Raw genomic sequence first — 21,280 nt, forward strand, 5'->3', positions numbered from 1 at the left:
AATCTGGGTTGACTGCATCAATAGACCTGAGTTGCTACAAGGAGACCACATCAAGAAACACCAGCAAGAGCCTCTCTGTAGTCCACCTGTGCCCCTGGTGACAGCCTAGAATAAGGTACTAGGGAAGGTCATGGAAGATAACACCCCTCAGGCAAAGTAATGGTAGAAAGAAAAAGGCTAAGGAGTGATACCATCAGTCACCATCAGACCTCTTGGTGTCTGCTAGAAAAGACAGTGTCCTGTCAGCTATGCTACACTGGTCACTGAGAGATCACTAAGACTCTGGGGGAAATGGACATGGCATTCCAAAGTGCCACATTAACAAAGCTCATCAGCGTGGCCAGCAGGGCTCATGCTAGAGAAGGTATAACACAACCCCAGGTGGACATTTAAACAAACAAACAAAAACCCAGTCTTGGGCACAAGCAATTTTGATGGAAGCGCATGATGGCAACAAGATGGCTTTGCAGATGGCAGACGGCGGCCTGGGTCACTTACGGGTACTAACTTCCAATACCACTTGGAGGGAGACTGCTCAGGAAGCAGGAAGGAAGGTGGAAAGGAATGTCAGCACTGCAGGTTCAGGTGTGGCTGTGATGCACACGCTCACACACAAGAGGTGGAGACAGTCTTTGGTAAGCAAAGGCTTTCTAGTGTGCATGACTTCAGCCAATCACAATACCAGGCAATTCAACTGGAAGGTAACTTGTCCCCTTTACACCTCTACCCTTCACAACAGCAAAGAATAGTTTCAAACTTGAGAAAATCAGGAGGCTAGGCTAAAGGTCTGCTCCCTTTGTCGATGCTCATGTGTGCCTGTCCCATCCAAGGATTAGTTAGGGAGGCACCCAGCTCCAGCCTGATTCTCCACTAACCCAGCTGACCAGAGCTCATTGGTGTAGAGAAAAAAAACTACAAGGGGAGAAGACATTGCTCTCAGCAGCAAAATTGTGTCAACAGTCAGGCACTCCTGGGTACACTCCACAGACTGTGACACATGTCCTTGGCAAAAGAGAAAAGGGCCAGAGACGAGGCCAAAGCCAGAATGTGGAACAAACACACCCATCTGCACCTGTCCCAAGGTGCACACTATCTACTGGCTCCAGGCACTAGGCTTCAGACCCTGCTGGCCTCATGGCACCTAACAGGCCAGCTCAAGAATTTGCAAGGGCAAGGCGTTTGCTGCTCAATCTCTGACCTTCCGAAGCTCACTCCCAGCTCAGGCTACATGGCTTCCTTACTGGACCTCCCAAATCCTCCCCGAATAACCCAAACCTCTTGGGGGACTGGGAATAGAAGACAAGTTGCCCATAGCAACTCCTAACTGGGGCAATGAGAATCAGCCACCAAGAGAATCTTAAAGGCCAGCTTACTTGGGTCTATATTAGAAAAATATAGAATGAGCAAGTAGAAATAGACATAATTCTTTAAAACTAGTAATATTAACTTAGTGTGTTTCAAAGAAAATAAATTTACCCTTTACCTTTTGATGAGCAGGACTTTCCAATGGCTGCTGTTTCAATTTAACTTCTTTCTCTGTTATCTCTCTCATTTTAAGATTTACCTAAGACGAAAGAAAATGCATTAAGAAGGCTACTGCTCCCCCATGTCATCCATTATATCTCCATTCTACCACCAGGAGATTCCACAGCACCTGCTGGTACTTCTTAAGACACAGATGCCATCAGGCCAATTTTAAAGATGCAGAACAGCTAGATTCTATGTGACTCAAGATTTGCCATGAGTCAGCCTGCTCCCGCGAGGAAACCATTGTGCCTCCAAATGCCTGTGCGAGGCTCTTCACCACTGTGGAATCAAGAGGGCCAGACCCCCATTAAACTGTGTACACAGTTGCCTGCTGCCACCCCATAACAATCTACCTAATTTTGGGTCATACCTCCTCTGACGACAGAAAGTCAACAAAAAATAAAATTCAGTTATAAAACCCAAGCTGTAAATCCCTTAAAAATCATAGATTTAAATAATCTCTCTTGAAATTAAGATAGTATCGAATTTGTATTTTATGTTGGGCTAATGAGACAACTCAGCAGATATAAAGCACTTCTCAATCTAGCCTCGTGACTAGAGTTCAACCTCTGAAACCCACATAAAGGACAGAAGAAGAAACTAAGTTCCAGAGTATCCTGTGACTGCAACACACCTAATGTACTACATGTGCTCACATGCTTGTTCACACACACACAATATAATTTCTTGTATTTTTAAAATAATGGCAAGCTTTGTAAAAATACATATTGATACTTAGAGGAGTGGTTGAAGCAAGTCAGATAAAAAATGTGCATTATTAAATGTTTTATTATCAAACAAAAATACAGTGTGAACTCTTTACCTATAGGACATCAAGAAGGCAGAAAAGCTTTTCACAGCTAAGATAAAGGGCATAGGGAGACAGCTCAGCAGTTAAAAGCACTTGTCTTGCAGAGGACCCAAGTTTGTTTTCCAGCACTCATGTGGTGGCTCACACCCACTTGTCTCTGCCTCCCACAGGGAAAGGCCACAGGTTCACATGGTTAGTTGGTCCGTCAGACTATGTATCCACCCATCCATTCAACCATCCATCCATTCTATGTGTGTATGTGTGCTTGTGCTTATGATGCCACAGTACACTTGTGGAAGTCAGAGGACAACTTGCAGAAGTCAGTTCTCTCCTAGTACCATGTGGATAGGGATCAAACTCAGGTTATCAGGCTTGGCAGCAAGTACCCCTATCTGATAAGCCATGTCACCAACCCAACAGTTAAGAGTTTTGAAGGAAAGTAAAGAAGCCACTAGCAAAATCTGGGTGAGATGGCTCATGTCTGCAATCTTAGCACTCAGGAGATAGAGACAGACAGATCAGAAGGTCCTCTCCTCTGCTACACAGTGAGTTCCAAATCAGTCTTGGATAGATAAGACCTTTCTTTAAAAAAAAAAAAAAAAAAAAAGGAAAGCAAACTATTTAAAAAATAGTTGGGCATGATAGCACATGCCTTAATTCCAGAAGGAAGAGGAAGGTGGATCTCCATTAGGTCAAGACCAACCTGGTCTACAGAGCTAGTTCCAGGACAGCCAGGGCTACATAGAAAAACCCTGTCTTGAAAAAAAACAAAACAAAACTCTTTGTACCTAAAATGTAAATTAATTTCAATTTTTTGATAAAATGGGTATCTTAAAGGAAGCTATAAATTACTTTTCAAAATCAAGAAGAATAGCCATGGCAAACCGAAGAAAGCATCTGCTATGAAACCACATGGTCCAGAAAACACAGGTGAGCACAGCAGCACCTGGCACAAGGAGTGGGGCTGAGATGGACAGCAAGGGTGCAGGAGGAGGCTAACCATGAGAGTCAGTTCTGACTTTTGAAAAACATTAATTGGAGCAAGAACTGTCATCTCAGCCCCCAAGGCCCACCCTGCAACCAGGAAGCAACATCTTCATTCAAAAAGAGAAACTGCCAACCGCTGTGTATATCGAGCTGTGGCACCTGGAAAAATGTCCAGTTAACAGCCTCTTCCAGGAAAGCAAAGCTCAGCAGATTCATAACCAGTCTATAAAAATTACAATGGGAGGTGCCAGGTGGGAGAGGAATGCAGCTGGAAATGCACAAGTACAGCCAGCTCTGCACATGGGACTAGGGACCCCTGGAGGTCTGAGATACTGCTAGGAACTACACAAGAGCAAAACGGAGCTGGGCAAGACATGCACAACATGGCACAACTGCTGGGCACCTGAGGTCCAGTATGAGCAACGTAGTGAGCTCTAGGCCAGCCTAGAGTAATAGCAAAATCCTGTCTCAAAAAAGGGCGGGAGTTAGTATAACTCAGTCAGTATAGTGTCCAATATTCACAAGGCCCTAGGTTCAATTCCCAGCACCAAATAAAACTAGGGCTATAGAGGCAAGAGAATCAGGAGTTCAAGTTCAACCGCAACTATACAGCAAAAACCAGCATGAGAACAGTCTGGGATATATGACACCCCATTTCAAAATATAAATATAGGCCAGGTGAGGTGACACATACCTTTAATTCCAGCAGCTGAGAGGCAGAAGCAGGCAGATCTCTGTGAGTTTGATTAGCCTGGTCTACAGAATGAGTTCCAGGATAACCAGGGTTATAGAGAGAGACCCTGTCTCAATAAACAAAATAAACCAGAAGTAAATTTAAAAAAATCATAAGCTGGGGAGATGACTCAGTGAATCCCCAACACCAGTGTTAAAATGGGGGCTGGCAGCCTTACCAGGACACAGAGGAAAACAATGCAGCCACTCCTGATGAGACCTGATAGACTAGGATCAGAAGGAAGGGGAGAAAGACCTCCCCTATCAGTGGACTGGGGGAGGGGCATGGGTGGAGAAGAGGGAAGGTGGGTGGGATTGAGAGGAGAAGAGGGAGGGAGCTACAGGGGGGATGTGCAAAGTGAATAAATAGTAATTAATAAAAATTAAAATTAAAAAAATAAAGAAAAAACCAAAAATGTAAAACAAACAAACAAACAAACAAACAAACGGGGGCTGGGTGGAAGCTGGTTGGCAAGATGGCTCATTAAGTAGAAAGACTTGCTACGAAGGCTGACAATCTATTCAATCCCTGGTATCCACAGGATACAGAATCAACTTCCACAAGTGACCTCCACATGGAACAAGCACACATGCACATATACATAGGCAGACAGGTAAAACGTAATTGCTTTTAAAGCAAAGCATACCATGTGCACCTGTGGCCCAGCACCACGGGTAGCACTGTAAGCTAGCCAGCCTAGCCAAAAAATGGTGAATTCCAGGTTCAGTGAGAAACCCTATGTCTTGGGAATGAGAAAAAAAAGAAAGGAAGAGAACAGACAGACATCTTCCTCTGGTCTCAATATGTACCTGCACTGAAAATACACACATGCCTCACTCCCACCCCCACACACACCCACACGCACTCGCACATATGCGCACACACACATACACAAATGCCCTTAAAAAAAAAGATTACACATCCTTAAAACATCAAGAATCCCTTATCTCTTATCTCTTTGTAGTATGGACATTGCACAGCCACTGTGAACTGTTGGTCCTTCATATCAGGGAGGCCACAAAACCCTGAAAGCATTGGTCAGCACCAGCCTCCACAGCAACAACCACAGCTAGTACAATCCCCCCTGCAAAAAAATTAAAAATAAAAACAACAAATGACTGTTGAAGTAGAAAGAACATAACCAGGTGGGGTTGCCACAAAATGAATGTGACAACAATGTCAAAGTCCCAGGAGAAAAACAGATCTCCTACTACCACAAATACATCTCTCAGGTCACAGTAGCCCCTGGCAACCTAACAATGTAGGTCATAACCTACAGCAACCTTACGAAGTAATGGAGAACTACTACATGTATCCCAAAGAAAGAAAGGAGGGAAGGCTTGGGGGAAAAAAAAAGAAATGAAAGAAAAAGATGAAAGCCAGGCATAGTGGCGGGAGCCTGTAATCCCAACACTCAGAGAAGCCAGAGGCCTGCAGATCTCTGTGAATTTGAAGCCAGCCTGGTCTATAACTCGAGTCCAGAACAGCCAAGGTGTCACAGAAAAACCCTGTCTTGGAGGGGTGGGGGGGAGATGAGATAACTAGACATCAGGAGGCCATATGGTAAAATTCAGCCACATGGACAAGCACAGTAACCTAACTGGTCTAAACACTCTAATGACAAGGCAGAGAATACCAAATGAATAATTGAGGAAGGCAAACTACAGAGTGCTCAAGATCCATTTAAACAGGACAAAGACAGAAGAGTAAAAACAGTGATTATGGTGGTGCACACCTTTGATACCAGCACTCATGAGGCAGAGGAAGGTGGATACTGTGAGTTTGGGCCCAGCCTGGTCTATGAGTAGTAGGCAAACCAGGCTATATAATGAAATACACAAACACAAATATACGCACACATACACATACAAAAGTAAAAAGAAGAAAAGAGGTACAGCATAGGCACTCCAATACTGCTCACAAAGCACTTAGAAAAGATACTGGGTTCTAAACACAGGAGCCTCTAGGGACAAGGGCTATGTGTCACTGGTGATCATACAGCTTAAAGACAAGGGATTAATTCATAAAAATGTATAAACACTGATAAAAAGACTTTGAACCTAGGGAGAGCAAAGCTGACAGAATGAACCATGAAACAGACAATGCTGCAGCTCCTGTCCACCTAGAAAACAACCCTTAAAGCCAGGAGCAGGAAGACCAAGTGCAGTGGAACTCAAGTCACTCCAGGAGCCAAGCCACACCACCAAAGAAAGACAAGAGTAGGGGCCGGAGAGATGGCTCTTTCAAAAGCATGTACTGCTCTTGGGAGAATCCAAGTTTGGTTTCTAGCACCCATTAGGGAGGCTCACAACCACGTGTAACTCCAGGTTCAGGAGATCTTGCCTACACCTCTGGCCTCAGTGGACACCTCCATTCACATGCCCTACCCCCACCCCACCAAACACTTAATAAAAATATTAAAATAAATCTTAAACAAGAAAATCCAGCTGGGTGGTGATGCTCTATACACCTGTAATCCCAGCCTCGGGAGACAGAGACAGAAGGATCTCTGAGTTTGAGGCCAGCCTGGTCTACAGAGTGAGTTCCAGGACAGCCAGACAGCCTGTCTCGAAAAACCAAAGTAAAATACAAAAATGTAATGGAATGAATTTCCTCCAAATACTAAAAATCAAACAAAAGTAATCCACTGATAAAACAAGAAATTACAAATGAATCAAAATATTTAAAGAGAATGATGTAATACAACATACCCAAGAACATGAGGCGAGGCAAAGCAAAGCACTGCTCAGAGGAAAAGCGCCACCTCGCAGCCTCACACATGAGAAGCAACGCAAGTTTGAATAAACTAGCTTTCTATCTTAACAATGTATGAAGAGAGTGTGTATGCTGCTTCAAGAGTAGAAACATTTTACTTTTGCTTTTAGTGCTGAAAGTAGAACTGGACAAGCATTTCTGCCACTGTGCTACTTGTCCAGGCCGGAGAAAAAAGGTTTGTCTACTATGAGAAGATGAGTGCTTAAGATGATGTGCTCACTGTATCTGACCATTACACGGGGCTGGAATGTCACGTCACACTGCACAAATATGCTCAGTTGCTATGTGTCAACAACAACAGTTAAGAGGTGAACATTGAGGCTAAGACAAGAGAAATGCTGGGAACTCAAAGCCAGCTTGGACTAAAGATTTGGAACCTGTCAATAAATAAATAAATAAATAAATAAGTGGATGGATGGATGGATGGATGGATGAATGAATGAAAGGATAAACAAATAAATGTTAGGGTGGAATGAAAAAAGAAAGTAAAATAAATGGGAAAAAAACAATAGTAGAGGGAAAAAATAAACACCAAATAGAAGAGACATATAATATTCTGAAGACAATAAAGTCAGTAAACTAGGAAAAAAAAAAAAACAAGAAAGAAAAAGCCACGATCAGAATCAGGAAACAAAGGCAGGGTCACCACAGACTACAGATACGTTTACCCAAAGAGTAAAAGTCAATAAACTTCATGCTAATAAATCCAACAACTTAAAAATGATGAACTCTGTGAAAGCCACAAATTACCAAAACTAACACAAAATTAGACAGCAAATCTAAACAACTTAAAACGAAATATACATATACAACTCCAGGCCCAGATAACTTCACCAGCAAGTCCAAAGGTTTCAGGATAAATTGAAAACAATCATGTTTAACTTACTGCAAAGGACAGAGAAAGGAAAACATCCCAATATCTTTTGTGAGGCTGTATCACTCTAATATCAAAACAAGAAAAAAATGCATTAGAAGAAAAAACTTGCAGACAACTGTCTGGGTCCCGAGGATCAGCAACAACAACAACAAAAAAATGTCATCTTCTACCACTTCTACTCACATTCTATAAGAGGTCCCAGGAAATCCCATTCCAAATGGGAAAAGGCCTTTTTAATTTAACTGTGTTTCTATCAATTAGCAGCAAGCAACTGGAAATAAACCAAACAAACACAAAAAACACCACTTACAACACAGCTCAAAACAATGAAATTCTGGGGATAAATTTAATGAACAAAGTGTGACAATGAACTGCATTCCTCAACAGGGTAACACATCCATGCCCCCAAACTGATCTAGAGTCAGTGTATTCCCACTCAAAATCCCTACAGGTGCTTTCTATAGACACCAACAAGTTGATTCTAAAATTCATGAGAACATGCAGACAATCTACTAGAGTTAAAACAACTCTCTTTTTAATAGAAAAGAATCCAGTACAAAGACACGTATTGTTCAATTTCAAGTCATTATTACAGACTACTGTTTGTATAAACTACAGTCACCTCAAGTTACCATGGGAAGTCACATAGGTCACTGGAGGAAGAGAGTCTAGAGACAGACTCACAGTGCAGCTCAACTAGGTCCCAACACATTCAGAAGAAAGGAAGGAAAAGAAAATGGAAAGGGGAAAGGAAAGGGGAGAGGGGAAAGGGGAGAGGGGAGAGGGGGGGAGGGGGGAGGGGGGGAGGGGGGAGGGGGGAGGGGGGAGGGGGGAGGGGGGAGGGGAGGGGAGGGGAGGGGAGGGGAGGGGAGGGGAGGGGAGGGGAGGGGAGGGGAGGGGAGGGGAGAAGGAAGAAAGAAAAAAAAATATCGGGAGTCTCTTAACTGCTCTCTGTGCAAAAAGCAGGACTTCATCCCTTCCCTCCCTCATATACAGTAAATACATTCAAGGTGAATCAGAAAGCTCAAGGAAGAACACAGACCACCAAACCACTAGGATGAAGAAAGGAAACAAATCTTTGAAGTCTTGGGGCAGGGCAGAAATCTCTTAGCAAGAAAGAATGTAAACTAGACTTCATATCCCAGAAACCTTTGCTTCAGTACAGCAATTGCTAAGAAATGGTAAAAAGACAAGACTAAGAGAATAAAGCCACAACATATAATCCTAACAAAGTATATACATGTTCTTAAAACTAGACTAAGACAAAGAACCCAATTAAAAACTGGTTTAAACCAAGAATATTACTTACTTGTAATCACACATTCAAGAGACTGAGACAGAAAGACCAAAAATTTAAAGCCCGTCTAAGCTTCACAGAGTTCCAAGGCAGCTTCAGCTATAAAGTAAGACTCTACTTCAAGCACACACAGACACACACACAAAAAAAGAAAGATAAATAAAAGTTGTGTAAAATATTTAAACAAGAACTTGCAAAAAATAAAAAATCAGAGAAATACATAAGATTCTACTACACAAATGACTCCAAATCAAAGACCAACTGATCAAGTACAAATAACAGAGCCAAAAGATTCCTACCCTGCCCCTGAATTTAGAAATGTGTTCATTCTGGCAATTTTTTCTAAAGACTTAACCAAATGCTAGATGTGGAACAGGATTTTAGTCCCAGCACTTGGTAAGTTCAAGGACAGCCTGGTCTACATAGTAAGACCCTGTCAAAACAAACAAACAAAAACACTCACTTATCTGCCCCAACAATTCTGCTAAACACTCACTCAAAGATAACGAGTATCAGCAATGCAGAGATATATCCAAATGTCCCAGCAGCTTCATTCAAAACAGACAAAAACAGCCAGGCACTAAGGCAGGCAGAGGCAGGCAGATCAATGTGAGTTTGAGGCCAGCCTGGTCTACAAAGTGAATCTTGAACAGTCAGGGCTACATAGAGAAATTCTGTCCCAAACACCCCTAGCACTCCCCCCACCACCAAAAAAGAAAAAAAAAAAGAAAAAAGAAAAAAAAAAAGAGAGAGAGACAATAACTGGAAAGTACTCAGATGTCCATCAAAACGTGAAAGACAAATCATGGTACAATCATATAAAGAAATTCTACAAGGCATAAACAGGACCAAACTACTTATAGATACATTTGGTTCAGTGAAAAGAACAAAGTACAAGAACATTTTAAGCAAAACTTGGATGAGCCAAATCTAATCCCATTAAGAGAGCAGATGGGTATGAGCCTGCGTCTAAGGTAGGGGATCACTGCAAAGGAGCCCAAGGCAGCATTCTGAAATGACAGAAAAGCTGTTGACTGTGGTGGCTGTTAAGAGAATATTACCGCTTCTTAAAACGCAAGGAACCATCTCCACATGTGGCATGTAAGCTATGTTTCAGCAGAGTGGGTTTTAAACCAAGTTATCAGTAAAACCTTGGAGAAGATAACACAGCAGGAGAAGTGCTTGCTGTGCTGCATGAAGACCCAAATTCAGATCCTCAGCGCCCACAAAACAAGACAAAACAAACAAAACAACAACAACAACAAAAAAAAAAACCCTCTGGACACTTGAGATGGAGATAAGATGACCTAAGACTTGCTGGCCAGGCAGGTTAGCCAATTAGGAAGCTCAACAACGTTCAGTGGTTAAAAAACCCGGGTGGCAAAAGACGATTTTTGACCTCTTGTACTCACACCAGCGCACATATACACACATATAAATACATACATGCATATAACACACACACATACACCAAAAAGTTAAAAGAGCATCAAAAAGATGGGCCACAGTGCAACTCAGAGCACCCAGGAGATAAAGAGAACCTAAATGATTACCAGAGATGATTCAGGTCACCCCAGCAGAGAGAACTAAATAAATCCTATCTGCTGTAGTCTGGTGCCAGACTATCCAGGACGCTCAATCACAGCAGGGATGGTACTCTGGAAAAAGGCTAAACTGTCTACACCTCAAGCCAGGAAGAAAAAAAAGACTACAGGATGGCAGAAATGCAGGCAAACTAGGCTTCCACTATCTAAGCTAGGGGAGAACAGGGTCCCAGAGGAACGCTACAAGGAGAGAGAAGCTCAGCACACTACCAAGAACTCAATGCCATAGATTGTGAGGCCCCAGCAAAGTTATGTAGAGGACTTTTAAGAACACAGGAATGTAGTAAAGGAAAACAGCTTCGCTTTGCTGACTGCAGAGTGAGGAGAACATTTAGCCAGAAGCACACCCTGCATCTGATGACTCTGACCAGGGAAGAGCCCACAGTCTAGCAACCACCAGAGAAGCCACAGCAGGGAAAACAGTAAATAAGGACTGTAAGTTGCTGTGGAAATGCTAAGGAAATAGTAAACCATGAAATACAAATACAAATATTAAGTAAGAAAAAAGAATCATTTATGAAAACTGAAACAAGAAAAACAAAGTGAGATCCTAGAATGGTATCAAGGAACAGTAATATGAAGTGAAGTGCCAACATGTATGTGTTCCAAGACCAACATGTATTGAGAGCTATGTGAACAGTGGGCATCATTTGTCACAATCCCAAATTAGCACATATGTCTTCGCGTGACAAGTCGGAAGACAAAAAAATACAGTATATTTACTTGAAACATGAATGTAGCCTGACATGACGGTATGTATCTGTATGCTCCAGGACTTGGAGGCAGGAGAATCAAGAATTCAAAGTCATCCTCAATTACATAGCAAGTTTAAGGCCAACCTGGCTATCTTTCTCAAAAACAGTAATACAAGGGGAAGGGAGGTTGCTCAGTAGGTAAAGTACCAAAGTTCAAATCCCCCAAAACTGTTTTAGTTAGTTTCTATTGCTATAATAAAACACCATGACCAAAATTTCATCTTACACTTCCAGGTAACAGTACTGAAGGACATTGAAGGACGTCAGGGCAGAAACTCAAGTAAGGAAAGAACCTGGAAGCAAGAACTAAAGTAGAGGCCATGAAGACATGCTACCTACTGGCCAGCATTCCTTGGCTTGCTCAGCCTGCTTTCTTATAGCGCCCCAGGACCACCAGCCTAGGGATGGCACCACCCATAAATGAGCAGGGCCCTCCCACATCAATCACCAATCGAAAAGATATTCTACAGGCTCATCCACTGGCCAATATAGTGGGGGTATTTTTTTCAAGGAAGGGTCTGTCTTCTAAAATGACTCTAGCTTGTGCCAAGATGCCCTAAAAGTAGCCAGCACAGCCTGTAAACTCAAACACAGTAGCAATCTCAGTGCTCCAACAACAAAATGGGACATAGAGAACCAAAGACCTTGTCTCAAACAAGATAGAAGGCAAGGACCAGCACTTGAGACCTTCCTCCACAATGGCATGTGCACACCTGTACTCCCACATGAACACATATGTATATACAGGTAACACACTGACAGACAAACAAATACAGGAATACACAAGAGACTTGACTCTTCCCCCAATAAATTATCAGTAAAGATCATAAAACAAGCACTATATTTAAGCACCTAAGATAAAAATGAAACCTCATTAGCTTTAACAACACACACATGCACATTTCCACATACAAACCCATCCCACTCAACTCTCAGTGCTCAGGAATAAGGGCTGTCTACTAATCTATTGGAACACCTGGCAGTATACAGTATCATGCAGTCCCAAATGACAGGCTCTAGTGGCCAAGTCCCAGCATGGGGAGCAGGAAACAGGCAGCTCTCAATCAGGAAGAGAGCAAGACAGGCACTTACCTTATTGATCCAGAATACCATGGCATCCTCGAGGTCATAGGGAAGTTCTTTTGAGGCGCTGAATGTAGAAAAGCGCTTAACACTGGCCACCACCTTTTCAATGCTGATCATCTCCACAGTATAGGCCATCATCAAGGCATCGACCATCGCCATGTGGGCACTCTGGGGACAGAGGCAGCAATCAGCACCCTACACGTCTTGCAGGTCCCAATGCAAGAAAACTTTCTGCCTTGGCTTCCTTACAAAGAACAGCACTGACTGGGGCCTGTCCATCCCTAGCACTGTTCCAGCCTGCAGTAGTGGCCCAGGGTCCTCATCTCTTGATAGTAGACTAAAGGTTTCCTCTGTAACCCTAGAAAAGCTGTAGGAAGAGTCTGCCCCCTTTCCCTGCCTCCAAAGGCTCTGGCATGGCACCAGGGTCCTCCTCCATATCACACCCTACCTTCAGTCTCTTCAGAACTTTGTCTTCACCCACATGTCAAACCTTCAACTGAGTGAAAAAAGAAACGGCATGCAAAATCCCAGAAAACAAGCTAACAAAAGCAATGCAAGGACATACTTGGCTAGATGCCAGGCTGATCTGAAGAGACACAACCTCTGAGGACAGGGCAACTTATTCTGGCTAGTGCAGCCACCAACTGGAAGGCTGTGCAGTGGTGTGCCCACTACACCTACATCTTCACACTTTACTGTATTACAGTGAGAAGAGCCAAAATCAAGCTGATCTTTCCAGAATGATGATATTCTTTAAAATAAAGGCATGCCATTAAGGACCACCAATGCACATGGGCAGTCCTTACTGTCACCTAATGGGAGGGTATGGAGTCTTGCCTGCTCAGCCAAGGGAAGAAATGCCTGTCAGATACTCACCATCTTAATAGGTGCCTGGCTGAGGTCAGCATCAGTCACAGGGGTATCATCACTCTCCATCACATAGATGCCCTTTCGGGACAAGGCCTGGATAACAGACTGGTGTCCTTGTAAGGTAGCCACCTGATCCCCTTTTAGGATGAGGCTGCAGACACGGCAATACAGCTCACTTGACAGAAGAAGCTTGATGACGGGTGGCTTAATGTGCTCCTGCTCATACTGGTCGATGTAAAAAGGGTCTCTGAGATCCTCAGGGATGTTGTCTATGGTAGGAGAGAGCACTGGGTGAGTAGACATGCATAGTCCAGCCTTGAACATCACACAAAGGAGCATCTTCCAGAACAACACCAGTCCGAGTGCAGCCCACTGACCAGGTGACAATCAACACACAAAGGTTGAGGGCCAACTGACAACTTCATTAGCATCTGCACAACAGAAGAAAAATGAGGCATTCTGCAATGCCACCATCACCTGAACGATGGTGGGACACTAGCACAAAATTCCAGGAGTGTTGGTGGGCTCAAAGGAAACCAAGATGCCATGGGGCTAGGATGATGCAGTATCTGGTGAGCCCAAAGAAGGGACTGAGACACAATGGCATTAGTTCTGGGGAGGAAGCTCTGCGTGTCTTTCCAACCAAAGTCAAGGTAAAGGTAACAGCAGAGATTAAACAGCCTCCTCTTTAGTGGGTCAAATCTGGTGCCACTATAACAAAATAACAATTTGCAGGTAAATGGTGGGAACTGGAAAAGATCATCCTGAGTGAGGTATCCCAGAAGCAAAAACACACACAAGGTATTTACTCACTCATAAGTGGATATTAGACATATAATATAGGATACACCTACTAAAATCTGGACACCTAAAGAAACTAATCTAGAAAGAGGACTGGCTAAATGCTCAAACCCCATTTAGCAAGGCAAAGAGTATGAACATCATAAGAAGGCGAAAACAGGGAACAGTTCAGGAGCCTACCACAGAGGGCCTCTGAAAGGCTCTACCTTGCCGGGTATCAAAGCAGATGCTGAGACTTATGGCCAACCTTTGGGCAGAGTGCAGGGAATTTCATGAAAGAAGTAGGAAATAATAAGACCTGGAGAGGATAGGAGCTCCACAAGGAGAGCAACAGAACCAAAAAATCTGGGCACAGGGGTCTTTTCTGAGACTGATACTCCAACCAAAGACCACTGATGGAGATAAACTAGAACCCCTGCACAGATGTTGCCCATGGTAGTTCAGTGTCCAAGTGGGTTCCATAGTAATGGGAACAGGGATTGTCTCTGACATGAACTGATTGGCCTGCTCTTTGATCACCTCCCCCTAAGGGGGGAGCAACCTTACCAGGCCACAGAGGAAGACAGTGCAGCTACTCCTGATGAGACCTGATAGACTAGGATCAGAAGGAAGGAGAGGAAGACCTCCCTATGAGTGACATGTGTGGAGAAGGGGGAAGGAGGATAGGTTTGGGAGGAGAGGAGGAGGGGACCATGGGGAGATACAAAGGGAATAAAGTGTAATTAATTAAAATTAAAATTAAAAAATGGAAAGGAAAAAAAAAAACAACAACAACAGAACAATGCAACCAGATTTCACTTATCTTTGGTTCAGGCAGGATACTGTTTAATCACAATTCTACTGAATCAGAAGTAATAACTAATGTGCCCACATTACAGACAAGAAAACTGAGACACAGGAAAAGGATGCAGTATGTCCAATGTCACAGGAGACAGGAACAAACTACAATCTGGCTTCCCATACACTCACTGCCTACAGCAGACTCATCACCAGGGGACCAAATGTGCTACAACTGATTCTGCACTGCCTTGGCCTTGTAAAATATCAACAGCTATCCTTTGTAGACAGCACAAAAGTCCTGAAGAAGAATTTCATTCCTTTATCCAGGGCCCCAGACCTCTGGCATCTCTGTATCCCCAACTGCAGAGAATGGAGAATTAAGTCTTTTCAAACATCCTCACTTTCAGAAGAGTTCAGAAAGCTTCCATTACCAAAAAGGGCTGCTGAAGAAAACCCACCAACAAGCAGCCTTCAAATAAACAGATAGAAACATATTAGAGGATGCTAACCCATCCCACAAATCAGTGGCCATTTGTACTGGCTAGTTTTATGTCAACTTGACACAAGCTACAGTCATCTGAGAAAAGGGAACCTCAATTAAGAAAATGCCTCCATTAGATCAGGTTATAGGAAAAGACTCTAGGATGTTTTCTTTTCTTCTCCCTCCCCACCCCTTCTTTGGGACAGGGTCTCACTAGCTCTAGCTGTCCTGGAACTCACTATGTAGATGGCTGGCTCACTATGTAAACCTGGCTAGCCTTGAACTAACAAAGATCTACCTGCCTCTGCCTCCCCAGTGCTAGGATTGAAGGCCCAGCCCATTTCTTTAAATCAGTGATTGATTTGTGGGTAGTGCCACCCCTGAGCAGGTAGTCCTAGGTTCTGTAAGAAACAGGCTGAGCAAGCCATATGGAGAAAGCCAGTGAGCAGCACCCCTCCACATTCTCTGCATCAGCTCCTGCCTCCAGGTCCCTGCCTTTTTGAGTTCCTGTCCTGACTTCTTAAAATGATGAACAGTAATGTGAAAATATAAGCCAAGTAAACCCTTTCCTTCCTCTCCAACTTGCTTTTGGTCATGGTGCTTCATCAGGGCAATAGTGACCCTAACTAGGACACGATCCAAACTGTTCTATGGCCCTGTGCCAGGTATAGACACCACAGTAAGAAAAAGTCAGCTATTCAGGGACTACCTCCTCCTGCTCCAGCATCCTCTTTCTTATTCTGCTAAGTACTATTTTTGGAGACCCAAATTTAATTACAAGTCTTGGATACTTGTTATTGTTCCACAATCTTTTTTTAAAATTTTGTTTATGGTTGTATGTACATATGAGGGGGTGCATATACGCCACTGCATGAGTGTGACAAAGGACAACTGTGGAGTTGGCTCTCTCCTTCCTCTTTTCACATGGGATCCACAGCTGGAGCACCCTTACCCACTGAGCCATCTTCCCAGCCCTGCCCCACAGTCTCTAAATTTCATTTTTGATTCTTATTTCTTAACAACATTGGCAGAGTTTACACAGCACTTTTGTTTTGAAGCACTATTGTGCATATAGCATTTGGTCACTACAGCAACCCAATTAGTAAACAGAGCTGAGCACTAGTGCCAATACGGAAAGCTTGGTAGATGTCAAGTCCCAAACGTGATGACTATATTGGGTAGCCTCCTATTTTGAAGCCATTACAGTTCTAATACTAAGCAGAACATTCCAGTAGTGAAGGAATGGACCTTGGGCATTCCACATAAGAAGGCCTCTGTTTGTCTTGGCAGATGGTTACGAAAAAGAGCTGTAATGCCATGTGAGCAAGACAAAAAGGGGAGAGGAGCCACACCACATGCAAGAGTGAGAAATCCCATGAACCAGAGCTGAGAGGTACAGAGCATATAAGCAGGAAACTGTAGAATCTGGTTCTGAACTGGTAAAAATCAAGCAAGGTTCTGAGCTAGGGAGGCCCAAGTCCCAAGTTTGTTTTGCTGCCAGGAAAAAAAACCCACCAGAGTCATCTTAGGCCTGCACCTTCTTTAAGTTCCTAGTAGCAGCACCTCGTGACCAGGGCTCCCAGCAAGAGCTACCCTTTGCCTAATTTCCAGCCTATAACTTCTTACATGTTCAGAAGTTCCAAGAACACATGTTACTTCACCCCTGGGGTGAAGATATCTTCTAATATCTTCAGCCACTTTAAGACACTTGAAAAACCATGGATGTATACCTATCCCAGTATGTATACTAGCCTCAGTCACTTCTTCTGAACTACCTATATGACAGTCCCATGTGATATCAGGAACAACTCAAACCATATTTGCTGGTCTGCACCACTCTTCCCTCTCACCTGGATAACCTGTAAATGGAACCAGTTATGCAGTTCCTCTCTAAGAGCAGAACAGCACAGCTGAGGAGGAACCCCCCAGAGCGTCACTCTGTTGCAGGAAAGGAAATGGTGGAACACCACAGAAGCACAACCAAGAGCTGGCCTTTGACAGATACAAGGAAGCTCTAAGGAGGATACTATAGACACAATATAAAGACATAAACAGCCTGAACTTGGAAGCTAGCAAGACAGGAATAGGCAGCCAGACAAATGTCCAAGTAGAAAGGTCTCCCTGGGCCACTTGCAAACAATCCACCTGAAGTGGTCATGTCACCGGCACATTCAATCTTATTATAATTCATGACAGTGAACCAGAATTGTAGGTAGACAATAATCCTAGATCCAGTGGGTCTACCACAACCTGTGAGTTCCTCCAATTCAGCCAAAGGGTGCTACAGCCCACTTAGCAACAGAACCTTTTCCTCCTGGCTCTGCAGGGCAAAAACTGTTCTCATCTTAGAAAGGGAACCCCGCTCCTCCCAGTCTACCAGAGCAGTGACTGTTTCTAGATAATACTCAGCTCAATCCATATCAGAATCTATGCTTGTACACATCTGTTCTTCTAATATCTAGCAGCCAATAGTTGCTCTTAGGACAACATAGAGCTAGAGAGATGACTCAATGGTTAAAAATACTACTGCTCTTGCAGAAGACCCAAGACTGACTCCCAAATGCCATGTCTGGCAGCTTATAACTACTTGCCTGTTAAGTTCCAATACTCTTTCTGGCCTTCACAGGCAATATACTTACATGCACAACAACCCCCCCCCCCCACATACACACACCTTTAAAATAATGATAACTAAATATTTTTAAAAAACAATACAAAGGGCATTTTAAATGCCTTCTAAATCTGTTTCAGGTGAATTATCCACAAAAGACAAAGACAGTAGTTTACAAATCATTAATTCAACAATTACTGAGTACCTGCGTGAACCAGGAAATGCATGAACATACTGGGCCACCAAAAGAAGGTGGAAGGCCATCACCCTCAGCAAAGACTCCGAGACAGCAAAGAGGACACAAAACAGCAGGCAACTTCCATGACAAGGAGCATCACACTGGAGTGTACACAGAGCCCCCAGCTTAGGCAAACAAGAAAAAAAAACAAGATAATGACTCTCGTCAGACAATTTTAAGAAACAACACGGTTCAGAACTGAATAGGAAAAATAAACTTGATGCTTCACTAATTCGTTCAACAGGTTCTTAGCTGAGCAAATACTACATGTAACTGTGCCTTCAGCAGGACTGTCAGTAGGTTTATGTATTCTGGAAGCACAGAAAGGGATAAATTGGAACAGGCTGAGTTAGGAGATAATGGAAGGAAGAGGAGACAAGGAAATAATGTTCGTTGCTGTTTCCTGCAAAGAGAGTAGAAGACAGGCCTGGATACCAGCCAGGCACAGGACAGGACCTGTTACTAATTTAGGAGCTGTGACCCAGAAGATGACCATGGCATTAAAAGGAGCTCCATTATTGACATATGGCTAAAGGGGGGCATTCTGAAGAGGCTGGCATGTGGGGATTTTATACCACCACAAAAAGATAGTGCCCAGGGGGCTGAGTCATCCAGCATGAGGGCACAGTGAAAATGGAAGCTGGGCAGACAGACTGATAAATCACCCATGCTAGGCTGGCAAGGAGAACAATTCAAAGGAACTACGTGGTGACCAGGAGAGACTGGAATTGTACGGTTGCCCTTATTCTACCCAAACACACCAGAGAGAGCCACCAAATCCAACATGCCTCAGCAGCACCACGAATAAGCACAGCAAGGGAAAGAAGGTTCCATGGCCTCTCTGTATAGTGGAGCCTTAGGTCTGCAGGCTTGGCTTCTAGTCAAGACACCAGGAGAATGGGGAAGGATTCCAAGACAGAAGAGAAGGAATGTCAAGTGTGTGTACAATGTCTTGGCCACCTCAAGAAACCCACTGGCTAAAATTCACTGCAACCAGAAAGGCAACAACTGTAAAAATTCAACATAGCAGCAGATGATGGCATCAGCTACATCAGGTATGTGGCGTATGCCTATCATATGGACTAGGGGCTAAGACAGGAGGATCATGTTGAGTTCAAGGACAGCTCAGGAAGCCCAGGAAGCCTAGGAAACCCTAAAATAATCAAACTCAAACAGAGGCTCAGGTACACACAGAAAGCCAGTCACAGAAATGATAGCACAGCTAGAAACTAGCTGGCTATGGATGACACCCAAGGCAAAAAAGTGAAAGTACTTTTAATAAAGAAAGAAAAAGTGATAGACTAGAAAAAAATAACAAAATAGAAATTCTGGAACAACAAAAATATATGTGTGTATAGATATGTATATATAAATATTTATATATGTATTTTAATCTATTTATTGTAGTTATATAATGTATATATTATACTTAAATACTGTGTGTACTTAAATACATTGTGTGTATATTTTTGATAATATATATATATATATATATATATATACACATATACACACATACAATGATTGAACCAGTTTCATTATCTGAACTGTTGAAAACAGATTAAGATTAGACACTTGAGCCAGGCATGGTGGCACATGCCTTTAATCCCAGCACTCCAGAAGCACAGGCAGGTAGATCCCTGAGTTGGAGGCCAGCCTGGTCTACAAAGTAAGTTCCAGGACAGCCGGGGCTACACAGAAAAACCCTGTCTCAAAGAACAATAGCAAAAAGATTGGACACTTGAGAGGTGAAGATGCCTAGAAATTAAGTATGCACAATCAACAGTGAGACAATGAGGAGAAGGCAGGGAGGCAAGTGGCAGAAGGATGTTTAAGCAGACCCAGCAGAGAATTCTCCAATACTTGTAAAATTTATGAAACTACTAAAAATGCCGGCAAGACTAAAAAAGGAACTCCACATCCAAAAAGCACTGCAGTCACACCAACAGAATCCAAAGGCAAAACACTTTTCAATATGCCAGAGAGGGTTCCTGGTCAGACCCTGGCTTGCTTCTTTTATGCAGAATCAGCCACAAACCCTGAAACACATTAAGCATGGGGAACTAGAAATTGAAGAGGCTTGGACCTCACACTGTAGGACCAGAGTACAGTGTCACACCCTCACCAAGGGCAGGACTGATGTTTGCCGATTCCTGGTACAACTAGCAAAACAAGCAAGGCAGGCAGTTTCTGGGCTAGGGAAGATGGAGGAGGATGGATCCACAGGAGGCCCCACTAACAATAAAGCAGAAGGGAACATAGGGATGCTGTGGGGCAGGCAAAGGCACTCTTCTTCCCTTTCCAGCCTAAGATACTTTCCCCAAAGCCAAAGCCACCACACACCAGGGAACAACAAACTAAGGTCTCACCAAAATCACTCAACAGAGAAGATGCTCTCCCTCCCTGCTGGCCATGAAATTCCTCTCCCCACACAGCTGGGGCCTCCAGTAAAGGGAATCAAGTTGTTAGCACAGATTTGAAGGTGTAAATTCTGGTCCCTGGCATCCCCAGCAAGCCACCTTGGCCACCTGTTCTCAATACATCAATTAATGAGATAAATGACAGTAAGGAACAGAAAAGGTTCAGTAACCCCTAAGTCCATCTTCAGGGTACTGACATGAAATTTAGGCTTAAAGAAAAAGCATACATAATTAAGCAATCCTGGTCAAGGAGTGGTCCTGCCTATCACTGACCAATCACAGTTCTGTCCTATAAAGTGGGTTAATAGTTGTCAGAACTGTGTGAACTCTTTCTGGGAGACAGAGGTGGCCAACTATAACCAGCAGTCTTGTAGGCAGAGTTCCACCTACCCAGCCTGGAAAATTCCTCTTGCCCTTAAAAAGCAGCAGGGACACCCACTCCTGTCATGAGTAGACTGAACCAGGAGCTTAGGGCTGGGGCACAAGACCTACTAGAAGCACAGCCAACACTGACGCTCAAGGTTGCAAGCAAACCCAACAGGAGACTGCTGCTAAAAATAGAGTCTGAGAGCCCTGGCTCTTACTGTAACAGCCAAGATGGTGAGGGACGAATCTGAAATCACCACA

The 21,280-nt window shown here is 43.5% G+C and overlaps 1 protein-coding gene across 2 annotated transcripts in view; it reads right to left on the minus strand.

Moving 5' to 3' along the window:
• The window catches only part of Camsap1 (calmodulin regulated spectrin associated protein 1), a 67,525-nt gene that overhangs the window by 31,315 nt on the left and 14,930 nt on the right, over nucleotides 1-21,280 (minus strand). Inside the window, exons 2-5 of one of the 2 annotated variants that reach the window (XM_021641058.2) lie at nucleotides 13,329-13,591; nucleotides 12,459-12,620; nucleotides 1,484-1,564; nucleotides 499-531 (exon numbers count right to left, since the gene is read on the minus strand). In XM_021641058.2, coding sequence (XP_021496733.1) covers nucleotides 499-531; nucleotides 1,484-1,564; nucleotides 12,459-12,620; nucleotides 13,329-13,591 — 539 coding nt within the window. The remainder of the gene's footprint in view (nucleotides 1-498; nucleotides 532-1,483; nucleotides 1,565-12,458; nucleotides 12,621-13,328; nucleotides 13,592-21,280) is intronic. The other variant, XM_021641059.2, reaches the window with a different exon arrangement.

This window comes from Meriones unguiculatus, chromosome 8 (assembly GCF_030254825.1).
Source record: "Meriones unguiculatus strain TT.TT164.6M chromosome 8, Bangor_MerUng_6.1, whole genome shotgun sequence".
In the NCBI taxonomy this organism is placed as follows: domain Eukaryota; kingdom Metazoa; phylum Chordata; class Mammalia; order Rodentia; family Muridae; genus Meriones; species Meriones unguiculatus.